Source organism: Mustela lutreola, chromosome 10 (assembly GCF_030435805.1).
Source record: "Mustela lutreola isolate mMusLut2 chromosome 10, mMusLut2.pri, whole genome shotgun sequence".
In the NCBI taxonomy this organism is placed as follows: domain Eukaryota; kingdom Metazoa; phylum Chordata; class Mammalia; order Carnivora; family Mustelidae; genus Mustela; species Mustela lutreola.
Window position 1 is genome coordinate 19,587,030 of NC_081299.1, and position 19,304 is coordinate 19,606,333.

A 19,304-nucleotide genomic window follows, 5' to 3' on the forward strand; every position below is an offset into this window, starting at 1 on the left:
GCCTAGGAAGTGAAGAGGGTGTCAGCAGAAGGAAATAAACTTCAAAGTTATTTGGGTTGTTGAGATGCTTCTGGATCTGAACCATGCCATTTTGGTAAATATGTATTTTATTGAGAGCTCTTTAGAAAACTGGGTTTCCTTGCAGTGGAAAGAAAACCAACAAAAGTGCTGATTCTTAAGCATCTTCAATTGATATCAAATTTCACATGACCAGACATTGTATGTAAAGAACTTTATAAAGCATAGCTTATTTTGATGAGTAAAATAAGTTTTCAGAGCTTCTCTATTTCTTCTGTCAATCTAGTTTTTTTGGTCTCCCAAGGGATTTTAATGATACACATGACTTGGATCTGTAGTGTGAGAAATGGAGGATGGTAGGGTTGTGGTTTGCCATTTCTCTACTGTTCTGTGTGGTTCTTTGTGTTTGAATCTGGCACTAACGTGCAGAGAGTTCATGTGATTTGGTTTAATGACCTTGAAGATTCATCCATTCTTCCTTGGACACTCACTTTGGTGGCTGTTCACTTCAGTGAATATGATTCCATTGGCTTTTGAAGGCCCTGTCTGTGTACGCCATTGTTGGTGGCTACAGTTCTTACAGTGACTCTTGTCTTACTGGAATGCTGATGAACTAAGGTAGAATAGGGTAATTAGTGGTAAAGAGATGGGTTTGGTAGTACTTCAGAATGATGGAAGCATAGAGCAGTAGATCCATCAAGAAAGCACGTCCAGGTGCTGTGCAGTGAGGGGTCCAGATTGGTTGGGATTTGACATGACAAAGTGGTAAAATCTAGGCCTTTTGCCGTAGAGAGGGCCCTTAAATGGAAACACATTTGACACTGGAAGTGCCTGGAGGGAGGTGGTACTTAAGAGACACGTAGGGGTCCCTTCTTCAAGGATTGTATCCTTTAAAATTGAGCTATGGTTTCCTGTTTGGAGCCTGAACCATCTTAGAACCTTTCATGGGAAGTAGTAGATAGGAATGTCTAGGTCAGGTGGTACATGGTTGTGGTTTAGGAAACCCATAAACTTTTTCCTTTTAAGCCTTACTAGATGATCTTGGCTCACAAACTATTTAGCTCGGGTCCAAATCTGAAAGCTCAGTGTCTCTAACTCTTGTCTGTCACTTTCCATCTTCTTCCTCAGGCCACCAGGCTACCCCAATATGAACCAGGGGGGCATGATGGGAACTGGACCTCCCTACGGACAAGGGATTAATAGTATGGCTGGCATGATCAACCCTCAGGGACCCCCGTATCCCATGGGTGGGACCATGGCCAACAATTCAGCAGGTAAGTCCAAGCCTTTGCTCACCCAGGAATTTCTTCTAGAATGATCTTCATTTCAAACTTACTGGACTTTTGATCTTTTTTCTTTTTTATAGGGATGGCAGCCAGCCCAGAGATGATGGGCCTTGGGGATGTCAAGTTAACTCCAACCACCAAAATGAACAATAAGGCAGATGGGACACCCAAGACAGAATCCAAATCCAAGGTAATGATTTATATCCTGACTCCTCTCACCTCTCTGTCCCATCCTCTCCAGGGATAGGAAGGAAAAAGAAAAGAAGGTGACTAAACTCTAGCCTTTTATGACACGGATTAGATCTCAGAAAAGTCTGCTCTTGCCTCTTCTAATCATGAAGGGAGGGTCCCAGGCTAATAGCTCATTGAATTAGATTTCAGTTAGCCTAAAGGGTCCTAATAGAAATAACACAATGTTTTCATAGCTGTCTGTGATAGAGGAAATGCCAGGCCTGCAGTGTAGAATTCTCTGTATTGCCCTTTGGGAAACTGTGCACCCTGTCCTCATGCATTGGTAGGTGGTGTGTGCCATGGGCAACTAGTTGCTCTTCTCTTCCTGGACCTTCCTCCGAGCAGCAGGAATGGTTGGTGCCCTGTGTTTTATAAAGAGGAGGATGAGGCAGGTGGGAGTTTGGGTCCTTGCTGGCCTCCCAGTAGGATGGTCCTGAGGGTGCTGTCTGTTGGCTTGTATGGCAATCTGGGGACCTGCTCAGTGTTTGAAACATTTCTGCCCTTTGTCATACCCCATTTTCCCTTTCTCGTAAAGCTGGGGAAATAAAAATGTACAGCTGCCACATTCTGTGGACCCTTACCTCTGGCTCTCAGGCCCTCGTAGCCATCCTCCTGTCTGGGACAGGACAATTAACATCCAGAGCCTTTCAGGAAGGTTAGGAAGACCCTTCCTTTCTTGACAGGAGGAAGTTTCTTTTCATTTGAGTCCATCCCATTGTCTCGAAATCACGTTTTGAATTTCTTGAGTTCTCTGAAACAGTCTCTGACAGCATGCCCAGGCTCCTGGGTAATAGCACGGGGGTAGTATAGTGACACTGTTGTCAGGTGTATAAGGGTTTGACACTTAGCTCTGTTACTTAAGAGCAGTGAGTTTTAGGAATGGGCTCCTTGTGCCTGCTTCCTTATCTTTTAAGAGGAGGATAATTAATAATGCTTAATATATAAAGGCATCTAGCATGGCACCCAATGCATAATACATAGGCAATGTTAGCTTCCTTCCTTTACAGGAAGAATTTCTAGCTCCCATTTGGTCTTTTGACCTTGCAAAAGGCAAGGTACATGTTAGTGACTGCCCCAGAATAAGAAGCTTTACCACCGTCCTAATCAAAGGACTTCTGAGACCACCCTTAGCATAGGCTTTGAATCTGACCGGTTCCTATGAATCTTGACCTGCCCCTTCCAGAAATCCAGTTCTTCTACTACAACCAATGAGAAGATCACCAAGTTGTATGAGCTGGGTGGTGAGCCTGAGAGGAAGATGTGGGTGGACCGTTATCTGGCCTTCACGGAGGAGAAGGCCATGGGCATGACAAATCTGCCTGCTGTGGGTAGGAAACCTCTGGACCTCTATCGCCTCTATGTGTCTGTGAAGGAGATTGGTGGATTGACTCAGGTGAGTGCCTAGCACTTGGCTTCCTCTGTGGTTTCAACAAGCCTCTCTCTAGGTACTCAGTGGCTTCACCTGGTGCCAAGCCTCCTACAGGGACATCACCGTCTCCTGCTCTCTGAGGCACATACTGACAGACTGGAAGCACAGGGCTTCTAGAAGATAAGATAAAGAGGAGGCTGAGACCTGCCTGGGTAGTATGATGTATTAGTATTGAGTTTACCATATGTCTAGGGTCTCACTGGGGTGCAAAGATAGGGAAAATGCGGGAGGCAGTTTGGCATAGTAAGCAAGGACATGGTTTGCAAAGCTGGGTCTGGTTTTGAATTCTTTCTTAGCCACTTAACAACACATATGACCTTAATCAAGGTGTATGACCACTCTGAGCCCTAACTTTCTTACTTGTAAAGTAGGGAGAGTGTGTATCCTGCTAGACCATTAGAAGCTCGAACTAACACTCAAAGCTTGCAGCAAGATGTCTGCTGTGTAAATTGGTCTGTAATATGGTATGGTAGTTGCTGACCCTTCCAATCCCAGTGAAGATGGGATTTCAGGAGCTATTTGATAGAAATAGCTTATGAGGGATGAAGTAGGTGGGGAAGTTGTGTTTAGGTGCTCCATATGGCATACTGACGTGAATGCATTAGTCTGTGCTAAAAACCTCTGAACTGAATACCTCCCTGAACCTTGCCCCTGCTCTGAAGCCTTAGAGCTTTGCTTCACACTCAGCCCAGGAGGCAAAGAGTGAGGCAGTGCTGTGCTTTGCAAACTTTCCTCCTATGTGTATTCTGTAGTCATCAGATCAGGAGCCTGCTGTTGGATCTGAGTTGGTGGCTGAGCTCAGGGGGAGGCGTGGCGGGGAGAGACGTATTCCAAACCTTCTAAATCAGAAGAGGAAAACAGCTGTCACCAGCAGAAAAGAAAGTGATTGGAATGAAGCCAACCAACAGTTAGTTATGAATTCCTTCTCCCTTCAGGCTTTATTCCCCTCCCCCACAAAGGAAAACAAAACAAAACAAGACACGTGCACACCGCCACATAACTGGCGTGGGAAGCAAAGCCACAGCAGGCTTCTGAGGTGACCCTGGGCTTATTCCTGTCATTCTCCCTGGTATTGAGTTCTCCAAAGCAGGCTTCTCCTGCCTGTAGGGAAAGGGGGGGGGGGGGGGTGCGTCGTGTTAGGTGCGGCAAACTTTCAATTGGATGGGCTTTTGGTTTCACCGAACCTAGGATGCGGTCCAGAGGAAATCCCGAAGCCTGCGCCTGTCTTCTGGTTGGCGAAAGGATGCCAGCCTTTTAGGGGCTAGGATGTAATTGAATGCTAAAGACAGTGCGAATTCAGAGGAGAGAGTTAGTTTTTCAAGCTTCCAAGAAGGCAGAATATGAGTCCTGAGCCTCTGTGAAGATAGAGGAGGGGGTCATCCAGTTGACCGGCCTGCATGGCACAGATATAGGAGAGTCTGGAATATACCTGGCCAGCGCCATCTCCGACCTTCAGGCTTCAGCTCAGATGGTAGCCTGCTCTGGAAGTGTTCCTGGTCACCTCCCCACCATGTAGGTTGTCCCTCTCTTTGCTTCCTTATCACTCTTCTCTCCGGTATTGTAGGTACCAGGTCAGCAGACAGACCACAGCATGTTGAGCTTCCTGTGTGGTCTGGGACTAGAAAGCTGGTGTTCCCAGCCTTTGAGGTGGATGAGTTAAGCATGAGAATACATGAAGAAGGACACCTACCTGGCTAGAGCAGCAAGACCATCTAATTGTAGGGATTGGGGAATGGTCTTGGTCAGTGTGTCCTGAAGCTTAGGAAAGGAGACACGTGTAGGCTGGCCGCTGGGAGGGCACAGAGAAGTTAGAGGGATCTCCTGGACAACCAGGACAGTGACTGGTGAGGAAAGGGAGCTTGTAGTTTGTGACATGTCACTGAAAAGCAGGACAGCAGAGGCACAAGAATGTAAAATTTGCAAAGAGCCCCACAACGAGAAAACACCCCAGATATGGAAACTTCCAGTTTGACGAAGTAAGTCAAGCAGAGTGGTAGCTGATACTGCCATGCCTCTGTTTTGGAAAATGTTGATTTTTATTGTTGCCTTTGAAGGGGTTTGGATCTGATGGTGACTTGCACAGCCCTTTTCAGTACTGTACTTGTGTTAAGCATCATACCTTCTGAATTCTGTTCTCTCCCATTAATAGTGATGTGAAATCTGCCCTTTTTTGAATAAGCACTGTCTGCTAGTTGCTGTGATCTGTAAATAGAGCCTGCTAGCCATGATTTAACACTTGTTGTGGACTCTGCACCAAGGGGGCTTAACTTTGGTTGGTTAACTGCTATTCCATGAGAGATGAGTACGTGGTAGCCTGACAGGGTTTGGGGCTTGTGAGCAGGAAGACCAGGTGGAAGATGGCCCTCGACTCTTCTGGTTGGTTGTACAGGTCAACAAGAACAAAAAATGGCGGGAACTTGCGACCAACCTCAACGTGGGCACCTCAAGCAGTGCTGCCAGCTCCTTGAAAAAGCAGTACATCCAGTGTCTCTATGCCTTTGAGTGCAAGATTGAACGGGGAGAAGACCCTCCCCCAGACATCTTTGCAGCTGCTGATTCCAAGAAGTCCCAACCCAAGATCCAGCCTCCCTCTCCTGGTAAGGATCTGGTGCGCAGCCCACTAAGGCTCACCCTTCACGGGTAGCATTCAAGGGTCCAGGCTCCTTTATGCAGCAGTGCCTGGCCCTAGGGACGGCTGCTCTGCCCTGCCCTACCCCAGGCCTTAACCTCGGTGATGGAACTGAAGAGCAGCGGCCAGTGGCGACTCCCTTGAGAGGTAGTCTGTAGCAGCCCTTAAGTTTTAATTTTCGTTGTGCACCTGGCGTCTTGCCAAATGTTTGTAAACTAGCGAGTAGGAGGGACACCAGAGGAGTGGGGAAGTCTGACAAATCACAGTGAGGCAGGGCCATCTGGGAGCTTTGGCCCACTGATGTCAGCGCCTTAGAATGCAGCTCAGACTAGAGCCCTGAATTCCCCAGGGAGTGGAGATGCTAATGAATGGGAAGGAGGGGTTGGGGAGGGGATATGAATGGAACTCGCTGATGGGAGTGCCTCTGCCCACCCTCCTTTCTAGAGGAGGCTGGGGCCTGAGCAAGCATGGGGAGGGAAGAAGGCCAGGGCTCCTAGAAGGTGGGTGTAAACACATGTGCCCTGGTGTTGACCTCTGAGGGTGTAATGAGTGCCTGAGATGACTCATCAGCTGGGGAGGCCTAAGCAGTGGGATATCTGCTGCCGGGGATGGTAACTCATGGAAACATTAATTACTGGTAGTTCTGCTCACATCAGCTTGGAGGAACATTGAAACCTGAGAGGTGACACTGTGCTAGATGTTTGTTGAGTGGGAGCGCCTAGGTTCCTAAAGTACACTGCAGGTCTGGGACAAGATGGAGCCTTCCTACCTAGGATTCCAGGGGCTCTGACTTGGGAACTTGTACACCAGCATTACAGGGTTTAGTAGGTTCGAAATGGTCCTTGGGGAAGTAAAGAAAAGTAGTCAGGGAAGCTGGCAGAGACTCAAGGAAATCCCTAGCATGGTGATGGCATCTCCACGCTACTCCTCGTCTCCAGATGTGAACAGTAGCAAGGAGCAACAGAAACCTCCAATTCCCCAGGGCACCTGGGCGGCTCAGTCAGTTAAGCATCCGACTCTTGCTCTCAGCTGAGGTCTTGATCGGAGTCATGAGTTTAAACCCCACATCAGAATCCACAGTGGGCACGGAGCCTTTGTTAAAAAAAAAAAAAAAAAAAAAGGAAAAGAAAAGAAAACTCAAAATTCCCTTCTTTATTATCTGGCCTTACATATCCCCTGCTGAGAAGGGCGATTCAGACTTTAAAGAAGCCCAGCTTTAGCCTTATAAGGATCCTTTCAAAAGAGACCCCACGGCATTTGTGTATTTCTGTGAGAGTTAAAGATTTGCCAGCTCACCCCGCATCTCTATCCACAGCGGGATCTGGGTCTATGCAGGGGCCGCAGACACCTCAGTCAACTAGCAGTTCCATGGCAGAAGGAGGAGACCTGAAGCCACCAACTCCAGCATCCACACCACACAGTCAGATCCCGCCCTTGCCAGGCATGAGGTAAGGCCAGGAGCAGGGGCAAGGGGCTTGGGAGGATCTGGGCAGAACTGCAGGAGCTTCTGTGCAGCCCGAGGTGTCCCTGCTCTGCCGGCCCAGCCAAGGACTCTCACACGCCCTGCTTACTGGAGGAATTGCTTTATTTGGGGTTTAATTGGCTTTCCTCACTCTGGAGCAGGAGCAATTCGGTCGGGATCCAGGATGCCTTTCCTGATGGAAGTGACCCCACATTCCAGAAGCGGAATTCCATGACTCCAAATCCTGGGTACCAGCCCAGTATGAATACCTCTGACATGATGGGGCGCATGTCCTACGAGCCAAATAAGGATCCTTATGGCGGCATGAGGAAAGGTGACCAACTGCTTGAGGACAGAGCCAGGGAAATGGGGGGATGTCTTGAGCGGTTCAGGGTTCTTGACAAGCCATTCTTAGAGATACGGCCTTCCCAGACCTAAGTACCACTCTTCATCCCTACCTCCTTCCTTGTGTCCTTCTCCCTGGCCACACCTCATCACACCTCAACAAGTAGGAGCTCTTTGCTGATTGGAGCCTCTTTAGATCTCTTTGAACCTGTCAGGGAAACCGTAGGAACAAGCCAAAGCCCTGAAGAGGGCTTGGTCTTTGGGGCAGGCAAGGTGCGTGTTGCTAGGCATGCTGGCTTACCAGTTTGCTCACTGCTTTCCTTTCTACGTGCAGCACCAGGGAGCGATCCCTTCATGTCCTCAGGGCAGGGCCCCAATGGCGGAATGGGAGACCCCTACAGCCGAGCTGCCGGCCCTGGGCTGGGAAATGTGGCAATGGGACCGCGACAGCACTATCCCTATGGAGGTCCTTATGACAGAGTGAGGTGAGCATGGCCCCTGCTCCTGTCCCACCCCAGCCCCCCACAGCTGTTGTGGACTCAGTCCACTTCTCCAATTGTGTTTAGGACGGAGCCTGGAATAGGACCCGAGGGAAACATGGGCACTGGAGCCCCACAGCCGAATCTCATGCCTTCCAACCCAGACTCCGGGATGTATTCTCCCAGCCGCTACCCCCCGCAGCAGCAGCAGCAGCAGCAACGGTGAGGGAAGGCTGGTGTTAGTGTCTCTTTGGCTCAGGCTTTGCCATTTCCCACCCTGATCCTCTGATTCTCTCCCTCCTACAGACATGATTCCTATGGCAATCAGTTCTCCACTCAAGGCACCCCTTCCGGCAGCCCCTTCCCCAGCCAGCAGACCACAATGTATCAGCAGCAGCAGCAGGTGAGGACAGCAGGGCGCACTGACACACAGGTTCCCCTTAGAAGTCGGTTCGAGGCCTAAGTTGAAAAGTGTAAGAAGGGCTTGTTCTAGATACTTCAGTTTTCTCCCACCCACATGGTTCTGCTGAAGAGCCAAGCCCTCCAACTCATCCCTGTTTAGATTCCAGTCCAATCTCTCCGGTTCCCCCAAAAGAGCCAGAAACCAACCGTGTTTTGGTTTTTGAACTTTTCTACGTCTTTCTACGTAGAGCAAGGGAGAACCAGGGGGAAATAGGGACTGATTTTTGCTTTCAGAAACAGTTTCAAAAGATCATTTGTAAAGGTGATTCCTTTCTTCCTTGGAGTCTGTGTCCTCTTCTGGAGGCACAGAAGCCCGGCGAGGGTCTGCTGTAGCCGTCTTGGCAGCTATGGGTCTTGGGTCCCTGCACGCAGAATACTAACTTCCCCTCTGCTTGTCCCTGTCTTAGAATTACAAACGGCCAATGGATGGCACGTACGGCCCTCCCGCCAAGCGGCACGAAGGGGAGATGTACAGTGTGCCGTACAGCACGGGGCAGGGGCAGCCCCAGCAGCAGCAGTTGCCCCCAGCCCAGCCCCAGCCTGCCAGCCAGCAGCAAGCTGCCCAGCCTTCCCCTCAGCAAGATGTGTACAACCAGTATGGCAACGCCTATCCTGCCACTGCTGCCGCTGCTACTGAGCGCCGACCAACGGGCGGCCCCCAGAACCAGTTTCCATTCCAGTTTGGCCGAGACCGTGTCTCTGCACCCCCCGGCTCCAATGCCCAGCAGAACATGCCACCGCAGATGATGGGCGGCCCCATCCAAGCATCGGCTGAGGTCGCTCAGCAAGGCACCATGTGGCAAGGGCGTAATGACATGACCTACAATTACACCAACAGGCAGAGCACTGGCTCTGCCCCCCAGGGCCCCGCCTATCATGGCGTGAACCGAACAGATGAAATGCTGCATACGGATCAGAGGGCCAACCATGAAGGCCCGTGGCCTTCCCATGGCACGCGTCAGCCTCCATATGGTCCCTCTGCCCCCGTGCCCCCCATGACAAGGCCCCCTCCATCCAACTACCAGCCCCCGCCAAGCATGCAGAATCACATTCCTCAGGTATCCAGCCCCGCTCCCCTGCCCCGGCCAATGGAGAATCGCACCTCTCCTAGCAAGTCTCCATTCCTACACTCTGGGATGAAGATGCAAAAGGCAGGTCCCCCAGTACCTGCCTCGCACATAGCACCCGCCCCCGTGCAGCCACCCATGATCCGGCGGGACATTACCTTCCCACCTGGTTCTGTCGAAGCCACACAGCCTGTGTTGAAGCAGAGGAGGCGGCTCACAATGAAAGACATCGGTAAGGAGACCTCCCTGATCAGGTTGCTTCATCTGCCCCTAAAAATCTTGTCTGTTTTTCTGTCTCCAATCCTAATATTCTGGATGGGATAAGATTCCAGTACAGTGTTGTCTAAAATAGAGCCAGAGAACTTTGGATAAGGAAAAAGGCTTATTTCAGGCTTTACCAAAAGGCAGGCTCCATGCAGTGATGTCCTAGAAGGGGGCCTAGAAGCAGATGCGTGTCCTCTCCTAGCTAGGAACTGCCTCCCGCCATGTGTTAACCTTCAGAGTAGCTGGACTGATGGGCCAGCCCTGGGGGAGCATCCAGCCAACCTAGGCTTGGTAGATGGGCGACATGGAGGTTTATTTCAGGAACGCCGGAGGCATGGCGGGTAATGATGTCCCTCAAGTCTGGGCTGCTGGCTGAGAGCACGTGGGCATTAGACACCATTAACATCCTGCTGTACGATGACAACAGCATCATGACCTTCAACCTCAGTCAGGTGAGTACAGGTGCCTGGGAAAGATGGGCAGAATGGGAGGGTCTGGGATCTTCTTGAAGTAGACTACGCTGAGTGACATGGGGAGTTAAGCCAGCCCCAGCCAACATGGTCTCCCCTCTCTCGCTCACTCTCTGGTATCTTCCGTGCCAGTGCTTTGATTCCATGCCAGTACTTTGCCACTGGCCATGGGCCCAGAACACTGAGAACAATAATAATTTTGTGTAAGGTATCAGAATTGACTTCAAAGGGAATTGGGGAGAAACTTTTGGTACTAGTACGAAATGCAGATTCTGTTGATGTGAATGAAGACACCAACTTTCAAGACTACCAAGAAAAACCTGTGGTGTTTATTAGTGAGCCACGCAGTTTCTTCTGCCCTGTCTTCATCTGCTGTGCACGTTGGAGGTCCTTATCGACCCCATTCTCTTGATGCGTAAAGGGGAAGTGGAGTGAAGTCTGCTTGTGGGTGGCGATAGTGGCAGTATCTTAACTACACTGTTGCAGAAGCCAGTTCTCCAGGTCCTCTCTCCACAGGATGTGCGCCTTGAGTTTTCCCGACAGCTGAGAAGAGTTTCTGCTACGCCATCCCACTCTTTTGATCATCCTTAGTACCTACCAACCCGTCTATTGAGCTAGGGGGCATTGAAGAGTTAACCGTTTCTTGTGCTGCTGCTTTGTGCTAGGTCCTTCGTATTTTCTTTCATGTCATACTCACAACAGCCTTCCAAGACAATATGACCTCTTAGAGATGAGTAAAGAGGCTTTACCTTTGCCCAAGTTCACACAGCTGTCAGCGGTCTTTCCAATTCCAAAGCCTGACTTTATGTCCATTTCATAAAATTGCCATGAGAAGGCAAAGGAACAGCTATTGACTGAGCAGTTTCCATATGCCAGGCATTTGGAATATTCCATTTAGACCTCAGAACAATCGTGTCAGGTGTAGGAATTACCCTCGTGTTCAATGGAAAGATAGAAGTAGTACAAGTTGGAGAGTTAAAGTCACATGGCTAGTTCCTAGAAAAGCCAGAATGCAAACCTAGATCTTTCTAATTCTAAAGCCCTTATTTTTTCCATTCTACTTTACTCTCTTCAGCCAGAGATGAATCTGACTGGGGAGATTCAGTGTTTTCTTCTAGAGGTAGATGGCCTATACAGGATCCAAGCTGGAACTTAGGTCCGCCTACCACCAGCTTGGTCCCATGTTTGGAGGACTGAACCTCATCCCACTCACTATGTTGCCTGATTGATTCATGGAGGTCCAGCCTCCTGGAACATTGGGGAGCTTGGAGAAGAGAGTAGGTGAACATCTGTCCACACTGCTTAACCCCTTCTCAGCTCGTCTTGAAGCCTTGGGTTGTGCTTGGCAGTGGAGTATAGAGAGTGTCCTAAGAGGGACATTGGCAATGACCAGCAGGTAGGAAGCTGGGCCTGGTGAGGAAAAGCAGGGATTGGCTGGGAAGAGGAGGCCAAGAGATGGTGAGGTGCAGAGCTATTGGTCAACATGTCCGTCCTGCTGGAGGCAGGCTTACAAGAAGGTCGGCCAAACAGAAGGAAGAACTGTGTGCTGGGCACAGGAAAGATTGAATGACTTGCTCTGTGGAGATCCTTTGGGAAAGGAGCAACTCCGTCTCTTGCAGGGATATGGTCGTCTGACGTACAAGGAAAGGGGGAGATTAGGTAGAAGACCACGGGAGGCCTCTCAGGTCATGGATTTTCTCCTTTGGCCCCACTTTTCTTCATTTATTTCCTGTTTTTCTCTTATAGCTCCCAGGTTTGCTAGAGCTCCTTGTGGAATATTTCCGACGTTGCCTGATCGAGATCTTTGGCATTTTAAAGGAGTATGAGGTGGGTGACCCAGGACAGAGAACACTACTGGACCCTGGGAGACTCAGCAAGGCATCTAGTCCAGCCCCCGTGGAGGGGGAGGAGGAGGAAGACCTTCTAGGTCCTAAACTAGAGGAGGAAGAAGAGGAGGAAGTAGTGGAAAATGACGAGGAGATGGCCTTTTCGGGCAAGGACAAGGCAGCCTCAGAGAGTAGTGAGGAGAAACTGATTAGTAAGTTTGACAAGCTTCCGGTAAAGATCGTGCAGAAGAATGACCCGTTTGTGGTGGACTGCTCAGATAAGCTTGGGCGCGTGCAGGAGTTTGACAGTGGTCTGCTGCACTGGCGGATTGGTGGGGGGGATACCACTGAGCATATCCAGACCCACTTTGAGAGCAAGACAGAGCTGTTGCCGACCCGGCCTCATGTGCCCTGCCCACCAGTCACCCGGAAACAGGTCACGGCAGCAGAGGGTACGCCAGGGACAACAGAACAGGAGGGCCCCCCGCCTGATGGCCCTCCAGAGAAACGGATCACAGCCACAATGGATGACATGTTGTCCACCCGGTCTAGCACATTGACCGAGGAGGGAGCTAAGAGTGCAGAGGCCACCAAGGAGAGCAGCAAGTTTCCATTCGGCATCAGCCCGGCACAGAGCCACCGAAACATCAAGATCCTAGAGGACGAACCCCACAGTAAAGATGAGACCCCACTGTGTACCCTTCTGGACTGGCAGGATTCCCTCGCCAAGCGCTGTGTCTGTGTCTCCAATACCATCCGAAGCCTGTCGTTTGTGCCCGGCAACGACTTTGAGATGTCCAAACACCCAGGGCTGCTGCTGATCCTGGGCAAGCTGATCCTCCTACACCATAAGCACCCAGAGCGGAAGCAGGCACCACTGACTTACGAGAAGGAGGAGGAACAGGACCAAGGGGTGAGCTGCAACAAAGTGGAGTGGTGGTGGGACTGCTTGGAGATGCTCCGGGAAAACACCTTGGTCACGCTTGCCAACATCTCGGGCCAGTTGGACCTCTCCCCATACCCTGAGAGCATTTGCCTGCCTGTCCTGGACGGACTCCTACACTGGGCCGTCTGCCCTTCCGCTGAAGCCCAGGACCCCTTCTCCACCCTGGGCCCCAACGCCGTCCTCTCCCCCCAGAGACTGGTCTTGGAAACCCTTAGCAAACTCAGCATCCAGGACAACAATGTGGACCTGATCCTGGCCACACCCCCCTTCAGCCGCCTGGAGAAGTTGTATAGCACCATGGTGCGCTTCCTCAGTGACCGAAAGAACCCAGTGTGCCGGGAGATGGCCGTGGTGCTGCTGGCCAACCTGGCTCAGGGCGACAGCCTGGCAGCCCGCGCCATCGCCGTGCAGAAGGGCAGCATCGGCAACCTCCTCGGCTTCCTGGAGGACAGCCTCGCCGCCACGCAGTTCCAGCAGAGCCAGGCCAGCCTGCTCCACATGCAGAACCCACCCTTTGAGCCGACGAGTGTGGACATGATGCGGCGGGCTGCCCGCGCACTGCTGGCCCTGGCCAAGGTGGACGAGAACCACTCGGAGTTCACGCTGTACGAGTCACGGCTGTTGGACATCTCGGTATCGCCGCTGATGAACTCCTTGGTTTCACAAGTCATTTGTGATGTACTGTTTCTGATTGGCCAGTCATGACAGCCGTGGGACACCTCCCTCCCTGTGTGTGTGTGCGTGTGTGGAGAACTTAGAAACTGACTGTTGCCCTTTATTTATGCAAAACCACCTCAGAATCCAGTTTACCCTGTGCTGTCCAGCTTCTCCCTTGGGTAAAAAGTCTCTCCTGTTTCTCTTTCCTCCTCCTCTCCACACCCCTCACCCCCCACCTCACACCTTTCTGTTCCTTGTCCTCACCTTACTCCCCTCAGGACCCCACCCTGTTTGAAAAGACAAAGCTCTGCCTACATAGAAGACTTTTTTATTTTAACCAAAGTTACTGTCGTTTACAGTGAGTTTGGGGAAAAAAATAAATAAAATAAAAATGGCTTTCCCGGCCCTTGCATCAACGGGATGCCACATTTCATAACTGTTTTTAATGGTAAAAAAAAAAAAAGGAAAAAATACAAAAAAAAACCTCTGAAGGACAAAAAAGGTGACTGCTGAACTGTGTGTGGTTTATTGTTGTACATTCACAATCTTGCAGGAGCCGAGAAGTTCGCAGCTGTGGACAGACCCTGTTCACTGGAGAGGCCTGTGCAGTAGAGTGTAGACCCTTCCATGTACTGTACTGTACACCTGATACTGTAAACATACTGTAATAATAATGTCTCACATGGAAACAAGAGAAGCGCTGGGTCAGCAGCAAGCTGTAGTTTTTAAAAATGTTTTTAGTTAAATGTTGAGGAGAAAAAAAAAAAAAGGCTTTTCCCCCAAAGTATCATGTGTGAACCTACAACACCCTGACCTCTTTCTCTCCTCCTTGATTGTATGAATAACCCTGAGATCACCTCTTAGAACTGGTTTTAACCTTTAGCTGCAGCGGCTGCGCTGCCACGTGTGTATATATATGACGTTGTACATTGCACATACCCTTGGATCCCCACAGTTTGGTCCCCCTCCCAGCTGCCCCTTTATAGTATGACGAGTTAACAAGTTGGTGACCTGCACAAAGCGAGACACAGCTATTTAATCTCTTGCCAGACATCGCCCCTCTTGGCGCGATGCTGTACAGGTCTCTGTAAAAAATCCTTGCTGTCTCAGCAGCCAATCAACTTATAGTTTATTTTTTTCTGGGTTTTTGTTTTGTTTTGTTTTCTTTCTAATCGAGGTGTGAAAAAGTTCTAGGTTCAGTTGAAGTTCCCTGATGAAGAAACACAATTGAGATTTTTTCAGTGATAAAATCTGCATATTTGTATTTCAAACAATGTAGCTAAAACTTGATGTAAATTCCTCCTTTTTTCCTTTTTTGGCTTAATGAATATCATTTATTCAGTATGAAATCTTTATACTATATGTTCCACGTGTTAAGAATAAATGTACATTAAATCTTGGTAAGACGTTTGTGAGGCTTTTTACTGTTTTCAAACCAGTTAACAGCTTGACCTTTGGCAGGGGGGGCGGGGTAGGGTGCGGTGGGGATGGCTGGTCCTGTTCTTGGAAATCTCTCTGGGTGTGCTCTCTTCCTAAATGGTGGCATCCTGGACCCTGTCATTTCTGCACCATGTTCTGCTCTACCTTCCACAGTGTAAGTAAATTGAAGAAAGTGGCTGCGATGATTTCATCTGCAATAGGTAGTCCAAGGCATAAAAGGCACCTTTGCCCCTTGAAATAAAATGGGTGTAAGTAGCCAAAGAAATTGATGATACTCTAGGGAAAAAGTGGGGTTTTTTGGAAATCGTTGACTAAGGGAGGATATCTGCTTTCCTGAGGAAAAAAAAATTTTTTTTAAGGTTTTATTTATTTGACAGAGATCACAAGTAGGCAGAGAGGCAGGCAGAGACAGGGAAGCAGGCTCCCTGCGGAACAGAGAGCCTGATGGCAGGGCTTAACTCACTGAGCCACCCAGGTTCCCCGAGAAAATTTTTAACAGTAAGACAAGCATTTATCTCAAGGCAGCCTCCAACTTAACTGTGTGAAAGTTTAACTTGAACACCCCTGAACTAAAATGCCCTATCTTCCACTAGAAACCTGCTTTTCCCATACTTTCCCAGTAAACAGCAACTCCAGTGCTTGGCAAAACAAAACAAAACAAAAAACTACTTTCATTTCCAAACCCAGTCTGTTTGCACTCTCCAAAAAAGAGCCCTCAGTCGAGACACTACCACTATAGTTCAAGACACTACCCGATCGTAAAATTCTTGCAATCTCCTCCAAACTGACCTTGTTTCTGCTTTGCCTGGTTGAACCTATTCTTTTTTTTTCTTTCTTTAAATCACATTAGGCATTTTTTTTTTTTTTTTGGACTTTCAAGAGAACTTTAAATATTTGTTTATTTATTTATTTGACAGACAGAGATCACAAGGAGGCAGAGAGGCAGGCAGAGAGAGAGGGGAAGCAGGCTCCTTGCTGAAGCAGAGAGCCTGATGCGGGGCTCGATCCCAGGACCCCCGGATCACGACCTGAGCTGAAGGCAGAGGCTTTAACCCACTGAGCCACCCAGGCGCCCCTGGTTGAACCTATTGACATAGCAACCAGAACACTCCCTTTATAACCTACAATCAAAATCCTTCAGGGCACCTGGGTGGCTCAGTGGGTTAAGCTGCTGCCTTCGGCCTGGGTCATGATCTCAGGGTCCTGGGATCGAGTTCCACATCGGGCTCTCTGCTCAGCAGGAAGCCTGCTTCCCTCTCTCTCTGCCTGCCTCTGTCTACTTGTGATCTCTGTCTGTCAAATAAGCAAATAAAATCTTTAAAAAAAAAAAACCCAAAATCCTTCAGTCTTCTCTGAGTAAAGTCCAGATCCTCAGAATGACGTGCAAGGCCCTTAGTTGTCTGGCTTGCTGTTAGCCCTCTGGGCCCCTTTCCTCCTCCCCATTGCTCACTCCCCCACACAGGGACGTTTCCGCCTTAGGGCCTTTGCATCTACCATCCCCTCTGACCAGAATACTCTTTGACCAGATAACTCTTTGGCTGAAGTCCTCTTTTTCAGGTCTTTGCTCAACTATTGTGTGGGTGAACCCTTCCCTATCCGCCCTATTTAAAATAGCAATCTCTGCCCCCCTGCCTGATTTCCCTCTCTACCTTCTTTGTAGCCCTTGTTACATCCAGCCTTTTGTACAGTTGAACAGTGAGGAGGCTAGAGGTGCCAATGCCCTCCCTGGGCAAAAATACTCGTATACTTTTTCAAATTTTACAAATGTTGCCTTTATTTATTTTTACTTTTTGTTTTTTAAGTAATCTTTATCCACAACCTGGGGCTTGAAAATATGACCCCAAGATCAAGAGTCATCCTGACTGGGCCAGCCAGGTGCTCCCTCCCCCAGAAATACATGTATAATTTGACTCCCCCAAAACAGAACACTAATAGCCTACTGCTGACTGGAAGCCTTACTGATAAATTAACAGTGGATTAACATATTTTGTAGGTTATATGTATTATAGACAGTATGCCTACAGTCAAGGAAGAGGGAGAAAATGATAGGAGAGAATACACTTATAGCACTGCACTTATCCAAAAAAAAATCTGTGTAAGTGGACCCATGCGGTTCAAACCCTCTGTTGTTCAAGGGTCAACCATATATCATACTCACCTGTTGTCTCCCACTATAATGTGAGCTGAGAGCATTATTATTTTGTTCACTGCTACATCCGGGTCCTATGACACAGGGTACTACTTAAATAGTTGTTGAGTGAAATTGTAGATGTTGGCCAGATGTGGTTACTTTTATAAGGCTAATGTTGCAATATACAGCTTCTCTGTTCATCTCCTTCCTTAGGGAAACAATGAAGAGACCACAAGCAGTAACAGAAAATGACGTTGTTGTGGACCCTTCGAAGTGAGACCTGAAACAAGTTTTCTAGTGAGTACCTACTTGTGTACCAGATTTTGTTCATCACATCATCCTGCAAGGGATCGAGGACAGTGCCTGGGACTCAGTATTCTGGCTCCCATTTTACCGTTGAGGAAAGCGGCTGGTTTGAGCTCAAGCACCAAGCGAGGTTCCACAACCGAGGCCCTCCTTCCTGGGTCAGAGGACAGGCAGGAGTAACTGAATCTAGCCGCGGAGCTCAACAGGCAAGATTGGTTTTTGTCGTAGTCAGCATGAGGTAAAAATTGTCCCAAGAATTTCAATCAAGTGTTCATCAAGCTAAGTGCTTTTAAAGTGCGGTTGTTAATATTTGGGTCAGGGACAAGAATCAGTATTCCTCTATTGATTGAGGGGGAGGTAGAGACAATGGCTAACCTTCGTCAACCAAGACACCTTCCTAGGACCCTTCTGGGAAAAAAACTACATGGGAAACTTTTCATATCTATATTTTGGTGAGCTGTGTTGCTAATTACTATTTTTGTACTGGGCCTCTTGAGCTCCATTTCTAGTCTAGAAAGTGCATTTCTGGGCTATGTGTGGAGCATTACCTAGGAGTTTGGTTTCCTGGGTTCCTTTCATCTGCTCCCCTGCAATGCAGGGGGAGCCTACCCTGGTCTCCAGTTTCCGACTGGAGTTACCACAGACTGAGAGAACTGCTAGCCACTGAGCTGTGAGTAATTTGCTTTTGAGAAGTAAATAGAACCTAGCCAGTAGAGAACCCAGGGGTGTGGCCAGTAGTTCTTTCCCAGGCTCCTCCCTCCCCACCCCCCAAATGACCTTAACCTTCTTTCATAGCTGGAGAGCTGCCAAGTCTGGCCCAAACAATACTCACCACCTCATTGGCTCTTTTGCCTTGCAGCCACTGCCACCCCCAAGCGGCTAAGGCCCTTCCCACTAGGCCTCTCAGTGGGGTTAAGGTTTTCTAACTACTGAAAGGCAAACACTGACAGAAGGGTGAAAAATATTTAATGTCCATGGCCTTTAAAAGATCAGTGTTTGACTTCTGCAGTTGATAGGCCAAGTGCGGTCTTTGTCCCGCTGTGGATGGACATCTTCAAATGACACAACAGAGGCCAAAAGAAACATCCAAAACCTAATTGGTGCCACCCCAGATTTTAGGATGGATATAAATGTCACCCAGCACCCTTGGAAACTGCCAGTGAATGCCCACTGAGAAAAGACAGAGGATAAAGTTCTGGGAAGGCACAGCTGCCTGTCATCATAGGTTATTAGCCCCTGCCTGCCTGCTAAGTTGGCAGTGACAGAATCAGAGGCCAGTGCGGTCGCTTTTGTCCCATAATGGCATGGCCTCAAAGCCAAGATCAGGGTCAGCTATGCCATCATTCCCATGGGACTGGGACTGGGCCTGTGGAAAGTCTAGTGTATGAAACTCAATTACTGAGAATGGATACACAGGTCTGTTCCTCTGCTCAGTCTGGGGCCAAGGACATCTTCAGATATGGTACAGGAGCCAGGCAAGGCAGCTACAGAAAGAAATGAGTTGTCAGGTTGCCCCAGCATGGTGAGAGCTCCATGAGAACTGCTGAATTTCTTTCTTCACACCTCCAGTGGGAACACCACTTTTCCCCCTATTTGTTCGGGGGAATTACAGCAGCCTGTCTTTATCAAGCACTTTGGGCCAAGCACTAGAAAATCCATGAGGTAGATATTACTACCATCTCCATGAGGACAAGGACTGTGTCTGTCTTCTCAGAGCTACATCCTGATCCCCTGTCACATGGTAGGAACTCCAATTTTGTGGACTAAATCAAATAGATAAGATAGGAATTTATTAGAGGAAAGAGTAGTTAGGAGCTGTTAAGATGCGGTGTGCCCTATGCAAGGTTCTTGGCATA

At 49.0% G+C, this 19,304-nt stretch overlaps 1 protein-coding gene across 3 annotated transcripts in view; it reads left to right on the forward strand.

Moving 5' to 3' along the window:
• ARID1A (AT-rich interaction domain 1A) overlaps positions 1 to 14,981 on the forward strand; it is a 69,803-nt gene extending 54,822 nt beyond the window's left edge. For 2 of the 3 annotated variants that reach the window (XM_059138352.1, XM_059138354.1), the window contains 12 exons: positions 1,147 to 1,292; positions 1,385 to 1,494; positions 2,719 to 2,928; positions 5,354 to 5,561; positions 6,909 to 7,041; positions 7,214 to 7,389; positions 7,735 to 7,885; positions 7,967 to 8,101; positions 8,186 to 8,282; positions 8,749 to 9,640; positions 9,994 to 10,124; positions 11,889 to 14,981. In XM_059138352.1, coding sequence (XP_058994335.1) covers positions 1,147 to 1,292; positions 1,385 to 1,494; positions 2,719 to 2,928; positions 5,354 to 5,561; positions 6,909 to 7,041; positions 7,214 to 7,389; positions 7,735 to 7,885; positions 7,967 to 8,101; positions 8,186 to 8,282; positions 8,749 to 9,640; positions 9,994 to 10,124; positions 11,889 to 13,619 — 4,120 coding nt within the window. In that variant the 3' untranslated portion in view covers positions 13,620 to 14,981. The remainder of the gene's footprint in view (positions 1 to 1,146; positions 1,293 to 1,384; positions 1,495 to 2,718; positions 2,929 to 5,353; positions 5,562 to 6,908; positions 7,042 to 7,213; positions 7,390 to 7,734; positions 7,886 to 7,966; positions 8,102 to 8,185; positions 8,283 to 8,748; positions 9,641 to 9,993; positions 10,125 to 11,888) is intronic. The other variant, XM_059138353.1, reaches the window with a different exon arrangement.
• The last annotated feature ends 4,323 nt before the right edge of the window (positions 14,982 to 19,304 follow it).